This window comes from Zootoca vivipara, chromosome 3 (genome assembly GCF_963506605.1).
Source record: "Zootoca vivipara chromosome 3, rZooViv1.1, whole genome shotgun sequence".
NCBI lineage: Eukaryota > Metazoa > Chordata > Lepidosauria > Squamata > Lacertidae > Zootoca > Zootoca vivipara.
Genome location: NC_083278.1, coordinates 3911536 through 3928706, shown reverse-complemented (window position 1 = coordinate 3928706; position 17171 = coordinate 3911536). Strand labels below are relative to the sequence as shown.

At 43.8% G+C, this 17171-nt stretch overlaps 1 protein-coding gene across 7 annotated transcripts in view; it reads left to right on the top strand.

Annotated features, from left to right (window-relative positions):
- Positions 1-7922, top strand: part of LOC118082595 (24-hydroxycholesterol 7-alpha-hydroxylase) — a 37885-nt gene extending 29963 nt beyond the window's left edge. For 4 of the 7 annotated variants that reach the window (XM_035110315.2, XM_060272340.1, XM_060272339.1 and 1 more), the window contains 3 exons: positions 402-490; positions 2869-2956; positions 6237-7922. In XM_035110315.2, the coding sequence (XP_034966206.1) occupies positions 402-490; positions 2869-2956; positions 6237-6308 (249 nt within the window). In that variant the 3' untranslated portion in view covers positions 6309-7922. The other 3 variants (XR_004692283.2, XM_035110316.2, XR_004692284.2) reach the window with 3 other exon arrangements.
- The last annotated feature ends 9249 nt before the right edge of the window (positions 7923-17171 follow it).

Here is a 17171-nt window from a genome sequence, read left to right as displayed (position 1 = left end):
ATAGAGGAACTTGAATGCTTCTCCTTAGGCATGGCTAAAGGTCATAACAGCTTGTACTGCCATAATAGCTTGTACTGAGGAAAGCACTGGGGAAAGGAGAATTATTTAAAAAATAACCACAACCATGGGTGTTGAAAGCACACCTCTTATTCAAATGCAGGCCAAGTTCCTGTTTACATTACTATCACAAGGATTCTAGGGATTCTAAGAGAAGCTTTTGAGCACTTGCGGCACTTTAACCTTCCCTACCATCTCTCTTCCAGATCTAGAATTTATGAATGTTTAAAATAAACTCACAAAGTAGCTTCTTACTCCATGATTAGCCAAATAGAAGGTCATGTTTGTTATTAAGCTTATTTACCACAAAGTTGATTTTGAGAAAGGGAATTTTCATCACACAGGATCGTTGGAAAGAAGCAAATTTAGAGAAAAATGTTTCCTTGGAAGGTTTTGTGGCTTTTGGAGGAGGAACACACCAGTGTCCGGGAAGGTCAGTAAAACAACTGGAGTTTATTTCTTAAACTCTTTAGAGAGTGACTCTACTTTTATAACTCCATTCCCTCTTAACAACAAAGCTTCACAGATGATTTTCTTTTTTCAAAAAGGATTGAAAAGTTTATTATTGCTACAAGCTATTTTGGCTTGATGGAGGTATTCCCAATTTGAATGGTAAAGGCAATGCTGCATAATGTGGGATGTAGGAATGTCTTGCAGTTTCTCTGAATTTACGGTTTCCTTGCCACCTTCTTAAGCTGTGTAAAGTTAATTTCAGTTGCTCCATACAGTGGTATCTCGATTTAAGAACCGTCCTGTTTACGAACGGTCCGGTTTACGAACTCTGCAAAACCCGGTTTGTGAACTTTACCTCGGTTTAAGAATGGAATCCAAATGGTGGAAGGCCATCAGCGGCGGGAGGCTTCATTAGGGAAAGCGCGCCTCGGTTTAAGAACAGTTTCGGTTTAAGAACGGAGTTATGGAACAGATTAAGTTCGTAAACCGAGGTACCACTATATACTTATTTCAATATTTGGTCACAATGCATTCTGTTGATGTTGCAGGATGCAATGTTTGGATAGGACCATAGAGGTTAGCTGAAACAATAGCTTTTGCATCCATTTGTATAGGTGTAAAACAACTTTTCTCACAAAGTGCACTGTGTCAACATTTTGTTGTTGATGGCTTTCACTGTAAGAATTAGAATACAACAAACATCCCATGATGTAACAGTATCTTTGTAAAAATTGTGGGAAAGCTTGCAAAGTTAAATTGCAAAAAAGATGCAACAGGTTTTTTCCAATTTGAAATTTGAATGTATCCAAGAGCAGGCCTAAGAAACTTATTGAATTTTACTTCCTTCTACAGGTATTTGTATTACAGTACTCAGGTTTTGAAACTATCCCACCATTGACAAAACTGTCTTACCCATGAAATGAGCCCACCCTACACCCCCACATTGTGCAACCAATGGGGCCATTGTACAAATGTCTATCTACACACAAGTGGCTGCAAACATCTGCTTTAAGATAAATTAAATCTACTTTATATTTTGGAAAGTTGTTTCTTTGTTATATGCCTCTTTAAAAATTGGGGATGGGTATTTTTTATTATTGTTATGCATTTTGTGTTTTTATGTTGTAAACTGCCCTGTAATCTTTGGATGAAGGGTGGTATAAAAAATTAATAAATATGAATGAAGTATTGCAACAGAATTTTATATGATGTTTCCTGAGATCAAGGCAGTTTTCATCTATGTTTGGTTACAATTGAAGGCCATTGTGAAAAGATGGCAGACTGAACCTTTCATAACTGTTTTTAACCACTGACTTAAAAACTCCACTGATTTGTTGGTTTCTCAGAATTCTTGAACAATGCTAGTGAAATTATCTTTTTCAAATATATCTTGGAGACATATATATTTCATTCCCCGAGAGGCAGGTATATTATTTTAATAACTGATCTGATTTCATTTCAGATATGAAAGGGCGATTTTGATCTTTTATACCATTCTGACTAATGATATAGAATTATAATAAAGGAAAAAACTGGGAGCCTTCCATTCGCTCCCAGAGTTCTAAAATGTTGGTCTTCGTTGCTTCAGATCTTGTATGTTGCCAAATATAGTTAGAGCATTTCAAGACTGAAAAAAAGAAATAAAAAATGAAACTATACTAGTCAAATCTGAATTTGAATTGCTATATTTACCTAAAAGGCAACAAACCACATTTCATGCATCCATAGTAGGTCAAGATGTATTTCCCCCGCTGTTCAGTATTTTATATTGTGAGACAAACATCAATTGGGAAATGGAAATAAATGTTGCATAAATAAAAATGATTGATTGGCTACGCACTGAGGTGAGCTGCAATCCTATACACACTTGCTTGTGAATAAGCCTCAGTGAAGTGAGTGGGACTTCTGAGTAGACATGTATAAGACTGCACTATTAATTGTCACTGGGTCATGCTGAAATCAGTGTGAAAACTTGTTCTTGACTTAAGTGAAGTCCCACTGTTTACCCCCAGTGAAAACTGCTCTTTAGTGCTCAGTCGGAGCAAACAGCAATTCAAGTTTTCCCTAGATTGCCATTTGTTCCAATCTATTACTAAAGAGTGAGTTTTTCCTTGGAAAGGGGCAGGGCAAGGGGAAAACCTAGAAAGCTCAGGTCAAGTGGAAACCTCCTGGGACCCGTGCTTTCTAGGCATGGCAAAAGTGGAAGTGTGGACAAGCCCTGAGTCGGCACCCAACACAGTGTACTTATTTCATTGTTCCCGCAAGGGGACAATGACAATAAAGATTTATTTTATTCTTTCTATTCTATCATGCATGCATCCCATCCTGGAGAGATAACTTGTACTGTTTGCATTTTAGATGGTTTGCTATCATGGAGATTCAAATTCTAGTAGCTATGTTGCTTTGCAAATACGAATGCCATCTTTTGGATCCACTACCAAAGGAGGTAACATATTCATAATGAAAATAAAAATTCTTAGTATGTAACTTTAATTATCTTTAATTTCCTCTGTTAAGCTTTTGTAACTTTTCTAACTAGATAAAAGCTTGCCTTTTCTTATGCAGCAGTTTTTTAAAGTGGAGAATATCTTTGGAGGAACAGACATGAAAATCATTGCAACAGAAGTCAACCAATACAGATTTTGGATTTCAGTCAGTTGCTTGTGTATCTTTCCAAAGTCACAGAAAAACATATCCCTTGGGACAAATACTTCACAATAAGGACTCAGCATTTCTTCCTGCAAAGAGGCTTAATCATTAAGCTGATAAGATAAAACAAGATATATAGTCAACATCTATTTCCGGCTGAAATGGTTACATTTCAGTGATAATACATACATTATATATTAGCTGCACAATAAAGTCTTAAGTAGTAAACAAGCAATAGCTTAGAAAACTGGACAAATCTATAAAGATACAACAAAATGACAATATTATTAGTCTAATTGCAAAATGGTGGGAAGAAACTCTTGAGTTTACTGGAACAGTGTCTGGGTGTTGATTTACGAATTGATGTTACTTCTATCAAATACATGAGGGATTGTAAAGAAAAAGACTGCTTGTCTGTACTCCACCTGTTCTTGGTGATATTTTTTTCTGTGACTTTGCATTCTGATCACTTCACCATCCTCTGTATTGTCTGTTGTGTATCTTTCCTGCAAGAGTCTTATGGATTAGGACAGGGGTGTTCCCAGGATAAAAATTAGGGCGGGGGCAAGGGGCGGGGGCAAGGGGCGGGAGGGGAGGGGCCACAGTGGGAATATGGGCGGGGCTACGTTGCCTGCGCCTCTCCGGTCTTCCGAGGAGGCGGCCCCAGGCTCCCGCTCCCGGCGTGAAGCCCCAGAGGTGCGTGGGGAACGCGAGCCTGTGGCTGCCTCCTCTGCACCTCCCCGGTCTTCCGAGGAGGCGGCCCCAGGCTCCCGCTCCCGGCGCGAAGCTCCAGAGGCGCACGGGGAACGCGAGCCTGTGGCTGCCTCCTCCGCTTATGCTCCCCACTCCTGCTTAGCGCTCCTCCGCTTACGCTCCCCGCGCGCCTCTGGAGCTTCACGCTGGGAGTGGGAGCCTGGGGCTGCAGCGCCTGCACCCCCCAGCCTTCTGCTTCTAGGGGGGGGCAATTGCCCCCTCCTGCCCCCTGCCTACGCCCATGGATTAGGAATTTGAATGTAATAATTTTTCACATACACTCCTCCATAGGTATTTGTCAGTGGAATATTAAGTTGAAGCTGGCACCCTAGTTACTTTAAATGGAAGTTAAATATGCTTACCTGATTACAGGTAGGTAGCCGTGTTGGTCTGGATCGAAGTAAAATAAAAAAAATTCCTTCAGTAGCACCTTAAAGACCAACTAAGTTTTTATTTTGGTATAAGCTTTCGTGTGCATTCGTGTGCATGCACACGAAAGCTCATACCAAAATAAAAACTTAGTTGGTCTTTAAGGTGCTACTGAAGGAATTTTTTTTATTATGCTTACCTGAGTTCTGGATTGCAGCCATAGGCTACTGGTCTGCATCCAATTAGTCCATGCTACAATAAATTCTGTTGAAACCTCCACATTGACCAGGTGCAGGCTTATAATCACAGTGGACAGTCTAGCTTCATGGAACTAACAGGAATTTTTTCGTGCTCTTTTATGATTTGAACCAACATGCAGCAACCTTGTGATGTCAATGAAGTTACTGTACTGTTTTAACATCCCCTATTAACCCACAGCGGGTGGCACTGGGTTAAACTACTGAGCCTAGGGCTTGCCGATCAGAAGGTTGGTGGTTCGAATCCCCGTGATGGGGTGAGCTCCCATTGCTCGGTCCCAGCTTCTGCCAACCTAGCAGTTCAAAAGCACGTCAAAGTGCAAGTAGATAAATAGGTACCACTCCATTGGGAAGGTAAACGGCATTTCCGTGTGCTGCTCTGGTTCGCCAGAAGCGGCTTAGTCATGCTGGCCACATGACCTGGAAGCTGTACGCCGGCTCCCTCGGCCAATAATGCGAGATGAGCGCAGCAACCCCAGAGTCGGTCACGACTGGACCTATGGTCAGGGGTCCCTTTACCTTTATTATGTTATAACAGACTTTTATTCCCATAGTTTCTTGAAAGATCCTTAAAAGTATATGTTCATAAAAATTCCACTAAATATAGATAATCTCTATTTAGATCTCTACGTCTCCCTTACAGTTCATGGTTAGATAATCTGAAATGTAATCCTTGTTTTAAAATGTGAAAGTTTGTATATGGTCCACTTTTGAATAACTAGCATCCCAGGTTGTTGTAGGGAAATAATATTTATGAAAAACATTTAATCCCACTTTTCTGCCCCATTATGAGGCATGATAAGATCCACTGCAGGCAAAAAAGAAAAAAGCAGGCATGAATAAAAACACTTTAAAAACCCAGATTATTCATAAAGTGCAAAAAGTAGACAAAAGAATAACAGGGAGCAGGCAAGCAAACGGGAAAACTCAAGAACATAAGCAAATGCACCCCAAAGTATTCAGCCTGGAATGAAAGGTCATGGGAGAATTGTTTGGCTCCCTGTCCCAAGACAGGGCTTTCTAAACCTTAGCACAGCAACAGAGAAAGCGCTATCATGTTATTCTGCCAAATAAACTTCCAGCATAGGCAGGGCATAAAAGTCCTCTCCTGATGCAGTTAGGCAGAGACTGGGCAGGCTCACATGGTAGGAGGGCTCAGGTAATAATAATCAGTTGTAACTGGAAAAGTGTGCTACAAACCATCACCCTTCTTCCTCTGCCCAATATCTACAACCCCGTTTACTTAGGTTTTATCTTGTCATAAAGTAGAATTCAACATCACTCTCTTCCAGTTGTTCCATCTGTGCAAGCATTATGGCTTGCCAGGTGGAAAATCCCCCCTTCTCCTCCCACACACTGTTCTGGGAATTCTCCCAACCCACCCATCCCCCCAGTTCAATTTTGGGGAGTGTGGGAGGGAGCCCTGTCACACAAGCAAAAATCCTTTGGCAGGGCCTCTGTTGACGGGACTGGCTATGTGAAACATGCCCACAGAGTTTAATTCTAAACTCACCCTCACCCTCACCCTCACCCCTTAACCCCTTAACCCCTTAACCTCAACCCTGGCTCAAAATAATTAACATTTTTTTGGGAAAATATAGTTAATTGTTGGTAAAGTTCTTGTTTCATTTACACTTATATTATCACCTGTATTATCATCTGAAATGTCTGCTTGTAAATTATTTTCTGTTTTTGCAGAGCCTTCTCCACTTGGTGGGGACACAGCAGCCTGAGGGACCATGCAGAATTCAGTATAAGCTGAGAATTTGAAGCTGAGCATTGATGCCCATCCCGATTCCTTAACTGTCAGACTGAAAATCAGAATTGGAAGGGACCCCAGGGGTCATCTAGCCCTACCCCCACAATGCAGGATGGATCTGCTCCATTCCGATGTGTCCTGCATTCTATGTTACCACCTTTGATCATCAGAGGTTTAAATATACCACACAATCCACTTCAATCCACTTCAATTGTTTTTATAGGATGCCCATTATACCTCCAGTTTGGGGCTTGGCTACCCATTTTATCGTCATTGAAATACCCAGTTAATTAGAAACCCCCGCAACCAAGCGAGTTAACTGAGGGCAAATTATTTCTCTGAGCCAAACAAAGGTGCTAGGAGTTCCTTTTAAATATAGATTGATGAGTTCTTCTTCTGCAGCTGCATGAGTGCTGATAAAGTTAAGAGGGGGTCAAATACTGCCAAAATTTGAAGGGAAATATTTGCACTGGTAAATTAGACAAGGGTTTCTCAACCAGTGTGCCTCCAGATGTTTTGGGACTACAACTCCCATCATTCCTGACCACTGGTCTTGCTAGCTAGGGATGATGGGAGTTGTAGTCCCAAAACATCTGGAGGCACACTGGTTGAGAAACACTGAATTAGACTACACTTTCTGTGAGCTGACTGAGTATGCTCATTTAGCACAACTAAATGAAAACATATAGTGAACTGTCCCATGTTTTTTCCTGAACACTGTATCTTGTAGCATCACTCACCCAAATTCTGGATTATGTCCATCTTGGTGAGTGGGTATTCTGGTAATGCAGCTTCATCTTTCCACATCGTACAGTCGTACCTTGGAAGTTGAATGAAATCCATTCTGAAAGTCCGTTCAACTTTCAAAACATTCAAAAACCAAATCACGGCTTCTGATTGGCTGCAGGAAGTTCCTGCAACCAATCGGAAGCTGTTGAAGCCCTGTTGGACTTTTGGGTTCCAAAAGAACATTCGCAACCTGAAATAATCACTTCCAGGTTTGTGGTGTTCAGGAGCCAAAATGTCCAAGTTCCAGGGCATTCGGGATCCAAAGTACGACTGTAGTTGGAAACTCACCGCACAGAGCTCTTGTGAGAGACCCTCTAGGCTAATTTCTAGAATACTCTGTGTGGGCATTCTGCCCACCTCGATCTCTTTCTTCAAGAATCAAGTTTCTTACAGCCCACTCTTAAGCATCTTTGTAGAAGTTAAGTGACACTGTGTTCTCTTGAACTTGCTCTTCATGTACACGTTTTGGCATAGCTGAGAGGAACCAGCAGAATGTCCACCCAGAAGGGACAGAAGGGAGCAGCAATTTACAAATGGGATAGTCTGCCTCCTTTGAGCTGGCCAGATTGTGCTAACTTGGTAGGAAGCTGGGCTCTCCTCCCCCAAGGCTATAGCATCTCTCACCTGTGCCTCTTATGCAGGGCTGAATGACAAAGTAAGGTCTCAAGCAGCTGAGAGCAGTGGTATTCCAAGCCCTTTCAAGGGCATGATGCTGCTATGCAGCATCTCAAGTTGCAGAAAACTGCACAGCCATACTCAGTACCACTGAGAATCTGACAGGAATACACACACACACACACACACACACACCACAACTATGTATGTTCCAGATAGAAAGCATTCCAGTTTGTTTTTTACAAGTACATTTTTTTTACCACAGGTACATTAAAGGCCACATTACTGTGGCAGCTGGTGCCCCACCCCCAAAGTCTACCATCTGACCTACCTATGCAACTACTTCAAATAAGGAAGTTTAATTTGGCAGATATCTGCACAGCAGCTTTGCGGCTGTGAAACATGACAAGTATGGGGAATGGATTAAGGTAAAACAGATTACACACACACACACACACACACACACACACACACACACCACACATACACCTCAATATACCTTTATCTCTTGAACATGGAAAACTTAAAAATCACCAGTCTAACAGTTTCCTCAAAATTGAAAATGGAACGCCACCAGATTTGGTCATTGAGCAGGAAAACTAAAGGCAGAGTTTGGATTTTATCATGCCCAGATTATCTGGAAATCATTTTACTGATGAAAAAAGCTGACTGAAATATTTTATATAACAAGTCATTAAAGTAAGGGAAACTGAGACTTGATGCAGGAAAAAGACTGCAAGGATGTTCTGGTGGTACTTGAATATTTAACAGAATAATCACCCTTTGAAGGAGATAATCACCTAAAGCTGCAGAATAGTTGCATTGACAGGTATAAATGGGGATGACATAGCTAAAGAAATGGACAAGAAAATAATAAAATGATTTGCAGGACTCCCAAATATATTTCATTTAAACACATGGACACAATTAGAGAAATATGTACCAAGCAAACAACTAATTAAACTATTGAATCAACCCTTCAGAGATTCCTCTTCATTGCCAAATCCAGCAGCATTTAAGAAGAAGGTTGCATCAGATTCAAATTGTGGTTACACCCAACATCCTTGTCTTGACTGCAGCTTATTTTTCCAAAAACAAAATAAATTACTTTCCACTATTCAAATACTATTTCGAACAGGCAATACTATAGTATGTAGGCCAGCAAGTGGAATAACATTTGTGCTGGATGGGGGCGGGGGGGGGGGAGCTCTTCTACATGGGATCCAATGAAACTAACCATATTCAACCATCTTGGAATAGTATACTACTTAAGTGTACATAAAATATGTGTGTACATATTGCCCAAGAACTACAATTGTGGTTGATGGATATACTTATACCAATGATCTTCAGCTATGCTCCCCAGGTTTTGTCCCTCAGCATTGGGTAAGCTGGCTGGGGATGTAGTCCAACCACATAGGGGGAAGCAGGGTTGACAAAACACTGCAGTACAGTGTCAAGGACATGTTGTATAGCAGAAGAGAAGGTCAAGAAAGCATATTCATGGACAAAATGCAGCTGAAGATCCACAAATTGTTTTCATGCAAATCAAAAGAAACAATGACCCATCAGTGCACTGACAACAAGCAATTTACAGTAGCTCAGGCTAATGGCGCTGCTGGTGTTTTGATTTTCCCAGCAGCTGTCAAGCTAGCTCAGTCCACCAACACTACAATTGCATGGGAGATGACACCAACCTGTTTCCCCTGCTTTGTTTTCATGTTGCCAGTCTAGTAAGGCATTGTGTTTTTCTCCAGAGCCACTGAAGGGAGGGGAACCAAAGGTGTTGAACATTAAAAGTGTCCAGTAGCAGCTTAGTGAAAGAACCTCCAGGGTTTATGGATCTGGGAAAGGCTTTCATGTGAGCACATTAATGTACAGTAGTGAATTAATAAACAAAATGAAACTGGCAGGGCCTTTTCTTAACCACAACACAGCACTAAGGCAAAGTATGTAAAGCCAGAGGAAGTTTTTTGGAATACTAACAGTGGAACTGTGATTAAGTCAGAACATTACGATGATCACTGCTGATATCAAAGAGTATTAAAACTAAATGCTGATTTGCGTGTTCAGACCCAGAGACCTCCCCTTAAATAGACATTTGACTCAAATTTTTGGTTTGGTTTTTGGCAGAATTTAGGCCACAACTTCGTTGATTACAGAAAGGCGAGTAGTTGCTTGGGCTCTGGTTCAACTAGCTCTCTACACCCTTGCAGGTAGTGCTGACCCAGAGCTCCATCATAGGTCAGCCAAGGGTAAACATCTGAGGTAGGTGAAAAGCCTGGGAACAGACTCTGTTCACTCCCCAGATGCTCCCCTGGACTCAGGCAGGAGCACAACTCTCTCTCGGGGTTTGACCAAACCAAGTTGAGTCCCTGGCTTCCTTTAACAGAGTACCCTTCACATAGGGATGGCGAGACCGTTCTCCCATCCCTATCACATGAACCAGTGCCTATCTGTAACCTTACAAGTTGTGACGATTTGCTACGCAGCAGGCAAAACCCACATGGCAACAGCCAATCAGCCAAGTGGGGAAAATTCCTGCCGTGTCCCTGTCCCAATGACAGATGACACATGACAGCATAGCAAGGTCAATCGCAAAATGCCATAAAAATAGGGAGAGGTGGGTGGGTGTTCCGATGCACAAGCCAAAAGAGGAAGCTCTGGGACATGTGCATATGTATATATAGGTCCCTCGATCCATTTAGACTGCACCCATTGGCCAGATTAAACCCAGCGACGAGGGACCTACCAATCGGGTGTTGTGGCTGTCCAATAGACCCACCCACAACCGGGAGGTCAGTCTCTAGGACTCACTGCAATGTGCCCTCTTTTAGGGAGGACACGATTTGTGTGTTCAGACCCAGTGGCGTAGCAAGGGGGCGTAGGGGGTGGTTTGCCCCGGGTGCCACCCTGGAGGGGGGTGACACTCGGTGCCCCCCCCCGAGCGAGCAGCCAGCTGCCGCCCAGTAAAAAGCCTCGCTCGGCGGCTGGCTGCTCACTCACTTGCTCGGCCAGTGTGCTTTGCTTCTTCCTGCTGGGGCGGAGGCGAGGGGTGGGCCAGAGAGGGGTGGCAATCGTGCGCCGAGCAGGTGAGTGAGCAAGCTGCAGAGTGAGGCTTTTTAAAAAAAAACTTTGTTCCATGGCTTGCTGTTGGTTTGCTGCTGCCGCTGCCCCGGTGCCGGGATCCTAAGCCGCAAGCAGAGGATCATGGCGGTCAAGCGCCGCTGCCGGCAACCCACTCCATACGGTGCAGGTGCATGGGCTGTACGGAGTGGGTTGCCGCTCCAGGTGCCCCAGAGGCTAGCTACGCCGCTTTTCAGACCCAGAGACCTCCCCCCTAAATAAAAACACATTTGACTCAAAATTTAGTTTTGGTAGTTGGTTAGGTACTGCAGTCCTTGCCACACTTGTTTTGTGTTGTTTTCGGCTAAGTGATTTCCCACCTTAAACTTATATTGTTGTTTTGCTGCCTTAATGCCTTTTTTGAGATTTGTTCTCACCTCTCTGTATATGTCTATATTTCCTGTCTTAAAGGCAGAATCCCGTGCTTTCAGGAATGTCCTTACTTCAGCAGTCATCCAGGGTTTACAGTTCCCATAGACTCTAATGCATCTTTTCGATGTTACATTTGCCGTGCACACTTTAATATAGGAAAGTACAGTGTCTGTGTATTTATACAGATCTTGATGTTCAAACACACTCCAAACAGTGCTCTCAAAACAATCCTGGAGCTGACTAAGAGCACCCTCTGGCCACATTCTAACTGTTTTTATAACTGGCTTAATTCTTCTCCTGAGAGGGATGTACTTTGGACATAGAAAAACTGAAGAATGGTCTGATGAGCCTAAGTGGGGGAAGGGGATTGCCCTGTATGCCTGTTTCAAATTGGAATACGTGCAATCTAGAATATTCTACCCTCTAGTGGGAAATTTTACAAACTGTTCAAATTTAGGAAATACTGTCTTCAGGCAGGCTTGATTGAAGTCCCCTGCCACAACATGGGCACCCTCTTTTCTGACCTTCTGATCCCTATGATTTTTAAAATTTGCATAAGCCTACATGCTACATCCTGAATTGTGTCTCCAAGCTATTTTGAAGTCATTAACATTAGTTAGGCTCATTACAGCAATTTGAGACAATAATATTAAGAAGCAGTTTAGGTTAATATTATAATGCTACAACCCCAAGTTAACTTTAAAATTATATATAATGTTATAATACTGACCTGAAACAAGATACAGGATAATGCTGACTAATGTATTGACCTTTTTTGTTTTAATGTTAACGAATCTTCTATATATATATATAAATGTAGGCATTGCACGCGCAGAGGTCACAGCCTTTCTCCGTAACTGCTGAACCGTAATGTAACAAATTTGGCCACAATGTTCCATGCCCATCAGCGAGGGATCTGGCATAAATTTTTTTCCAAAAAACCACACCTTTCACACCTAAAATAATGATTACACACAAAAAAGTGGCGACCAAATTAGACGTCACCACCAGAAGCTCTGAAGACTCCAGCAGCATCCAATAGAAAGGCAGATCGCACGCTGCTGCCTTCAAAGCTGCACCGCCAGGTGACATCACAAAATTCCACACCAACCAACTGAAAACAGTCCTTTTGCAGCAACAAGGCCCAGCTTTTTCAATAGGCCGCAGCATTGCCAAACAGGGAAAACTGAGTAGGCCTCACCATTCAGTAGGCCACAGGCAAAAACAAACAGAATAAGGCCTTTCACAACGGGGGCGGCACAGGGATGAGGCACAACAAAGGGAGGGGAAAACATATAGCCATGGGGGGGGGGCCCTGAGTCAGCCAAGGCAGGGGGGGGGGTTGGAACAGGGAAAACTGAGTAGGCCTCACCATTGTCCAGTAGACCACAGGCAAAAACAAACAGAATATAGGGCTTTCACATTGGGAGGGGGTGTCACAGGGATGAAGCACAGCAAAGAGTGGGGGGGAAACACATAGCCATTGGGTGGGGAGGAAGAACCCTGAGTCAGCCAAAGCAGTGGGGGGGTGGGCTGGGACAGGGAAAATGAGTAGGCCGCAACATTGCCCAGTAGGCAAAAACAAACAGTAGGCAAAAACAGTAGGCAAAAACAAACAAACAAAAACAAACAGAATAGGGGCTTTTCACAGGGTGGGGGAATCACAGGGATGAGACACAACAATGGGGGGGAATCACAGGGATGCGGCACAACAAAGGGAGGGGGGAAACACATAGCCATGGGAGGGGGAGGTAGGACCCTGAGTGAGCCAAAGCAGTGGGGAGTGGGGACATTTTCAGGAACACGCGTGGGGGGAGTCTTATTTTTGAAACTTACAGTAGGGGAGTCAGGGTTGGGACAGGGCAGGTGAGGGGACTCTGAAGGGAGACTCTGAAGGTCCATTTAACAGAAAAAGGTCCATTGAACACAAAAGCCTATAGCAACGTGTGGCCGGGCCAGCTAGTACCACATAAAAATAGTATAATTTTGACTCCTCTTAGCACCAGCCATGAATAATTTGTTATCTATGTATTATTCTTTATGATTCCTGCTTATAATTTTTAGATTCATAATACTTACAGAGGGCATTTTCTACTGCACTGAAAAAATCAAGGCACTAAAACCCAACTCCCCACCTTCCTCTACACAGATTTTCATTTGCCTTTTGAATAATTCCCCCACCCTCATCTTTATCCTGTTAGGAAATGTAATGCAAGCCTATGGTTTTATCCTGGCCCAAGAATTTGATGCCTACAGTTTTAACACAGCTTTTATTGATGGGTAAGTGTGTTTATTGCTTCCTTCAGTTCCTCTGTGCAACTCGATATAGGGTTATTCCCTTTGCATTTCAAGGGTGGGGAACTGTGGCCCTCCAGTTGCTGGACTCCCCCCCCCCCCCGCCACAGCCAGAATGGCCAGTGGTCAGCCACAGTGGGAGATGCACTCTGAGAACATGAGTAACCCCACAGGCCCTGCACCCCGACCGATGCTGGATTTAGGGTGGTGCGGATGGTTCCTCTGCACAGGGCGCTGAGCCAAGGGGGCGCAAAATTGAGAAGACCCAAAATTGAGAAGATCCATTTGGGGTTGCCAAATTTTTGCCTTGCACAGGGTGCCATATTTCAAAAGATTTCCAAAGTCTGCCCCTGTCCCAACCCTGGCTATACAGTGGTTCCTTGAGTTACAAACGCCTCAGGTTACAAACGTTTCAGGTTACAAATGCTGCTCACCTGGAAGAGTTACCTCGAGTTGAGAACTTTGCTCCAGGATGAGAATGGAAATCGTGTCGGCGGCACAGCGGCAGCAAGAGGCCCCATTAGCGAAAGCACATCTCTAGTTAAGAACAGTTTCAGGTTAAGAATGGAACCTCCGGAACGAATTAAGTTCGTAACTAGAGTTACCACTGTAATTAAATAATACATTTGGATTGTTACTGCGCATGGGGGAGAGAAATGTAATGTGGACTTGCATTATTATGGGTTGCCTTGAACTAACATTGCTTCTTCCCTCTCTCTGCCCCAGCCCTGTTATCCTCGGGGCAGAAAGAGATGGATGGATAACCATTTGTTCTCTTGCCAATAAGCAGATGCGCAGCATGTAAGTTGCTCCTCACAGCTTTGATTGCAATGTTTTTTTGCTGTGAGAATTCAGCAGGCAAAGCTTATAATGGTGCAGCATATTTGGGGCTCAGGTTGCGCTGTGGTTAAACCACTGAGCCTAGGGCTTGCTGATCAGAAGGTCGGCGGTTCGAAACCCTATGACGGGGTGAGCTCCCGTTGCTTGGTCCCAGCTCCTGCCAACCTAGCAGTTTGAAAGCACGTCAAAGTGCAAGTAGATAAATAGGAACCGCTACAGCGGAAAGGTAAACGGCGTTTCCATGTGCTGCTCTGGTTTGCCAGAAGTGGCTTTGTCATGCTGGCCACATGACCTGGAAGCTGTACGCCGGCTCCCTTGGCCAATAATGCGAGATGAGCGCACAACCCCAGAGTTGGTCACGACTGGACCTAATGGTCAGGGGTCCCTTTACCTTTATACTGTAAATTAGGGAAGGCACACTAATAGTTTTGATGCCAATGAAATATAATTTCTGTCTTCCATCCCTACCTTCAGCTACAAAATTGGTCCAAATGATTACTTCTATATACACCAGTTTTCTGTCTGAATTCATGGACGTGAATTTATGTGGGTGATATCTTTTTTGTGCATTCACCCTTCATTTTCTGTACCTCCATTTAAATATGTCTGTGAGTGTTTGCTTAATTGTGTGCAAGACCAGCACCAGAGTCAAGGGCCCCCACTACCTGACTCACGCTCCTCCCATGCAGCCATTCAGTGTGGCCACACAGTATTTTTCTTTTCTTTTCTGGTGCTGCCATGGTGACAGCAAGAATACCAGCCAGTCTGTGGCAGCTGGTAGCCCCTGGGCTTGGTGGGGCAGCCTGTGTCCGAGGGGGGCAATAAAGTCTCACGTGTGAGACCAAGGAGGTCACGTGGGGGGGGCACGTTGTTCTGCTCCCATCCTCCTGCATGTGGATGCAAGAGCATGGCAGCCAGGGAAGTACTACCATAAGTGCCTAACTTAATGGAGAAATGCCTATCCTTTGTTTAGAAGGGGTCCCTGCTGTCACAATTTCTAGTGTTGGATTAGTGTTTGAATCAACACGCCATGGTTGCAGTTGCCTCCAGAATAGACCACTGAGAAGGTAGAAAATGAAAGCCGATTAGTGTCAGGAGTATGGACAGGAGTCAGGCTCTGGGGCCAGTAGTGCTTTGCAGGACTGGGGCCTGCCTCAGCTTGTGCTGGAGAAGCAAGGAGTGGCCACTCAGGTGAGGCCTCAGCTTGTGACCACTCAGGTGAGACCACTTGATATCTCACTGCACCTGGTGGCAGGAGCTGGGAGGGATAAAAGCTCAGCATTTCCCTTCAGCTCTTTGCCACAGCAATGCTATCCCTGCCTGGTTGCCTCTGGCCTCTTGCTCCTTGGACCTTTGCCTTGCTGATGCTTTGATCATCGACCCTTGGAACCTTGCCTTGCCGACGCCTTGATCCTCAACCCTTGGACCTTTGCCTTGCTGATATCTTGCTCCTCGACCCTTGGACCTTTGCCTTGCCGACGCCTTGCTCCTTGACTCCCAGACCTTTACCTCTGCCTTGCTCCTTGACCCTGCGACTGCCTGCTGCTGGACCCTCAGCCCTGCACCTGTTCCTGCTTCTACACCACCATCTTGCCTCTGGTCCTGACGTCCTCAGCCAGGGCTTCAACCGCCTGCCGACGGGACCGTGACAATTAGGAAGTCTAAATCATTGTTTAGCTGTGCAGTTAGAAACTCAAAGTATGGTTTGGGCTCTGAAGGATGGTTCCTGTGAACTCTGCTTTGGTTGTGGTATCTGAATATATGGATGTCCTTGAGAGGAGTGAGGTTGTTAGTGGTATCGCATCATGCAATAATTCAAACACAATGAGGTCAATCGATCAAGCCCTCTCCTGCTGCTTTTTATGTAAAGACCTCTGTTTTGAAACAGGAAGACCATGAAGCTGGCCTGTTAGGTATTGTAATGAAACATTTAAAAGTTCCAAGGCTAGGCTGTGACTTTTCTGGTTCAGTATTAACTTTATTATACAATGTAAAAGTTTTTTCTAGTCATGCCCTCTGGCAGAATAACTTAGAGCTGATTCAATACCCATAGTTGGGCTCCCTGTCCCCTTTCCACCCTTTCCAATTTCATGGGCGGATGATCAAAGTCTGAGATGGGGTAATCTCAGTTCTTCATTAGGGGCCCAGTTCCTGAGCTGCTGCAAATGCTTCTAAAACACACAAAAAATGGACAGATAGTTCTCCCAATTGTTGTTTTTATTAGGTTTAAAGCAGGTGAGTCAATATTTGTTGTCAGAGTTCATGTGCTGAAGCTACATTTTCATTTTATATTTAAAGCATTTTGATGGGTAGCACTAAAAGTCAAAAATGTGCTATGGCCTTTAGAACCTAAGGAATGCACATTCATTCACAAAATAGTATTTGTTTCTCGATATCCTATTACCTGCATGTGCAAATAACAACACAAATTGGAGAGTGAGTCACAAAATTAACAGGGCAGGCAAAACTAAAATTCTCAGTGGATGCTCAGACATCACTTGCTGAGTATTTGATGTGATGGGTTTGAATTTGGCAGAACACATTCAGTCCTTTCCTGTCTCTGAAGTGAATGAACAGTACTCAGCTCAGCTTCACATAATATGTTCTATCTCCTTTCCTTTGCCTCTATCTATTGCATCTTCATGGTTCATTGTATTTTATTTTCCTTTGTTTGCAGATATCCCATTCAAGTACAGTGGTACCTCTACTTATGAATTTAATGCGTTCCGAACACACATTCGTAAGTAAAAAAAAAAGTAAGTCGAATCCCATAGGAATGCATTGAGAGAAAAAATTCGTAAGTCGAAGCAACCCTATCTAAACCGCATCCAAGATGG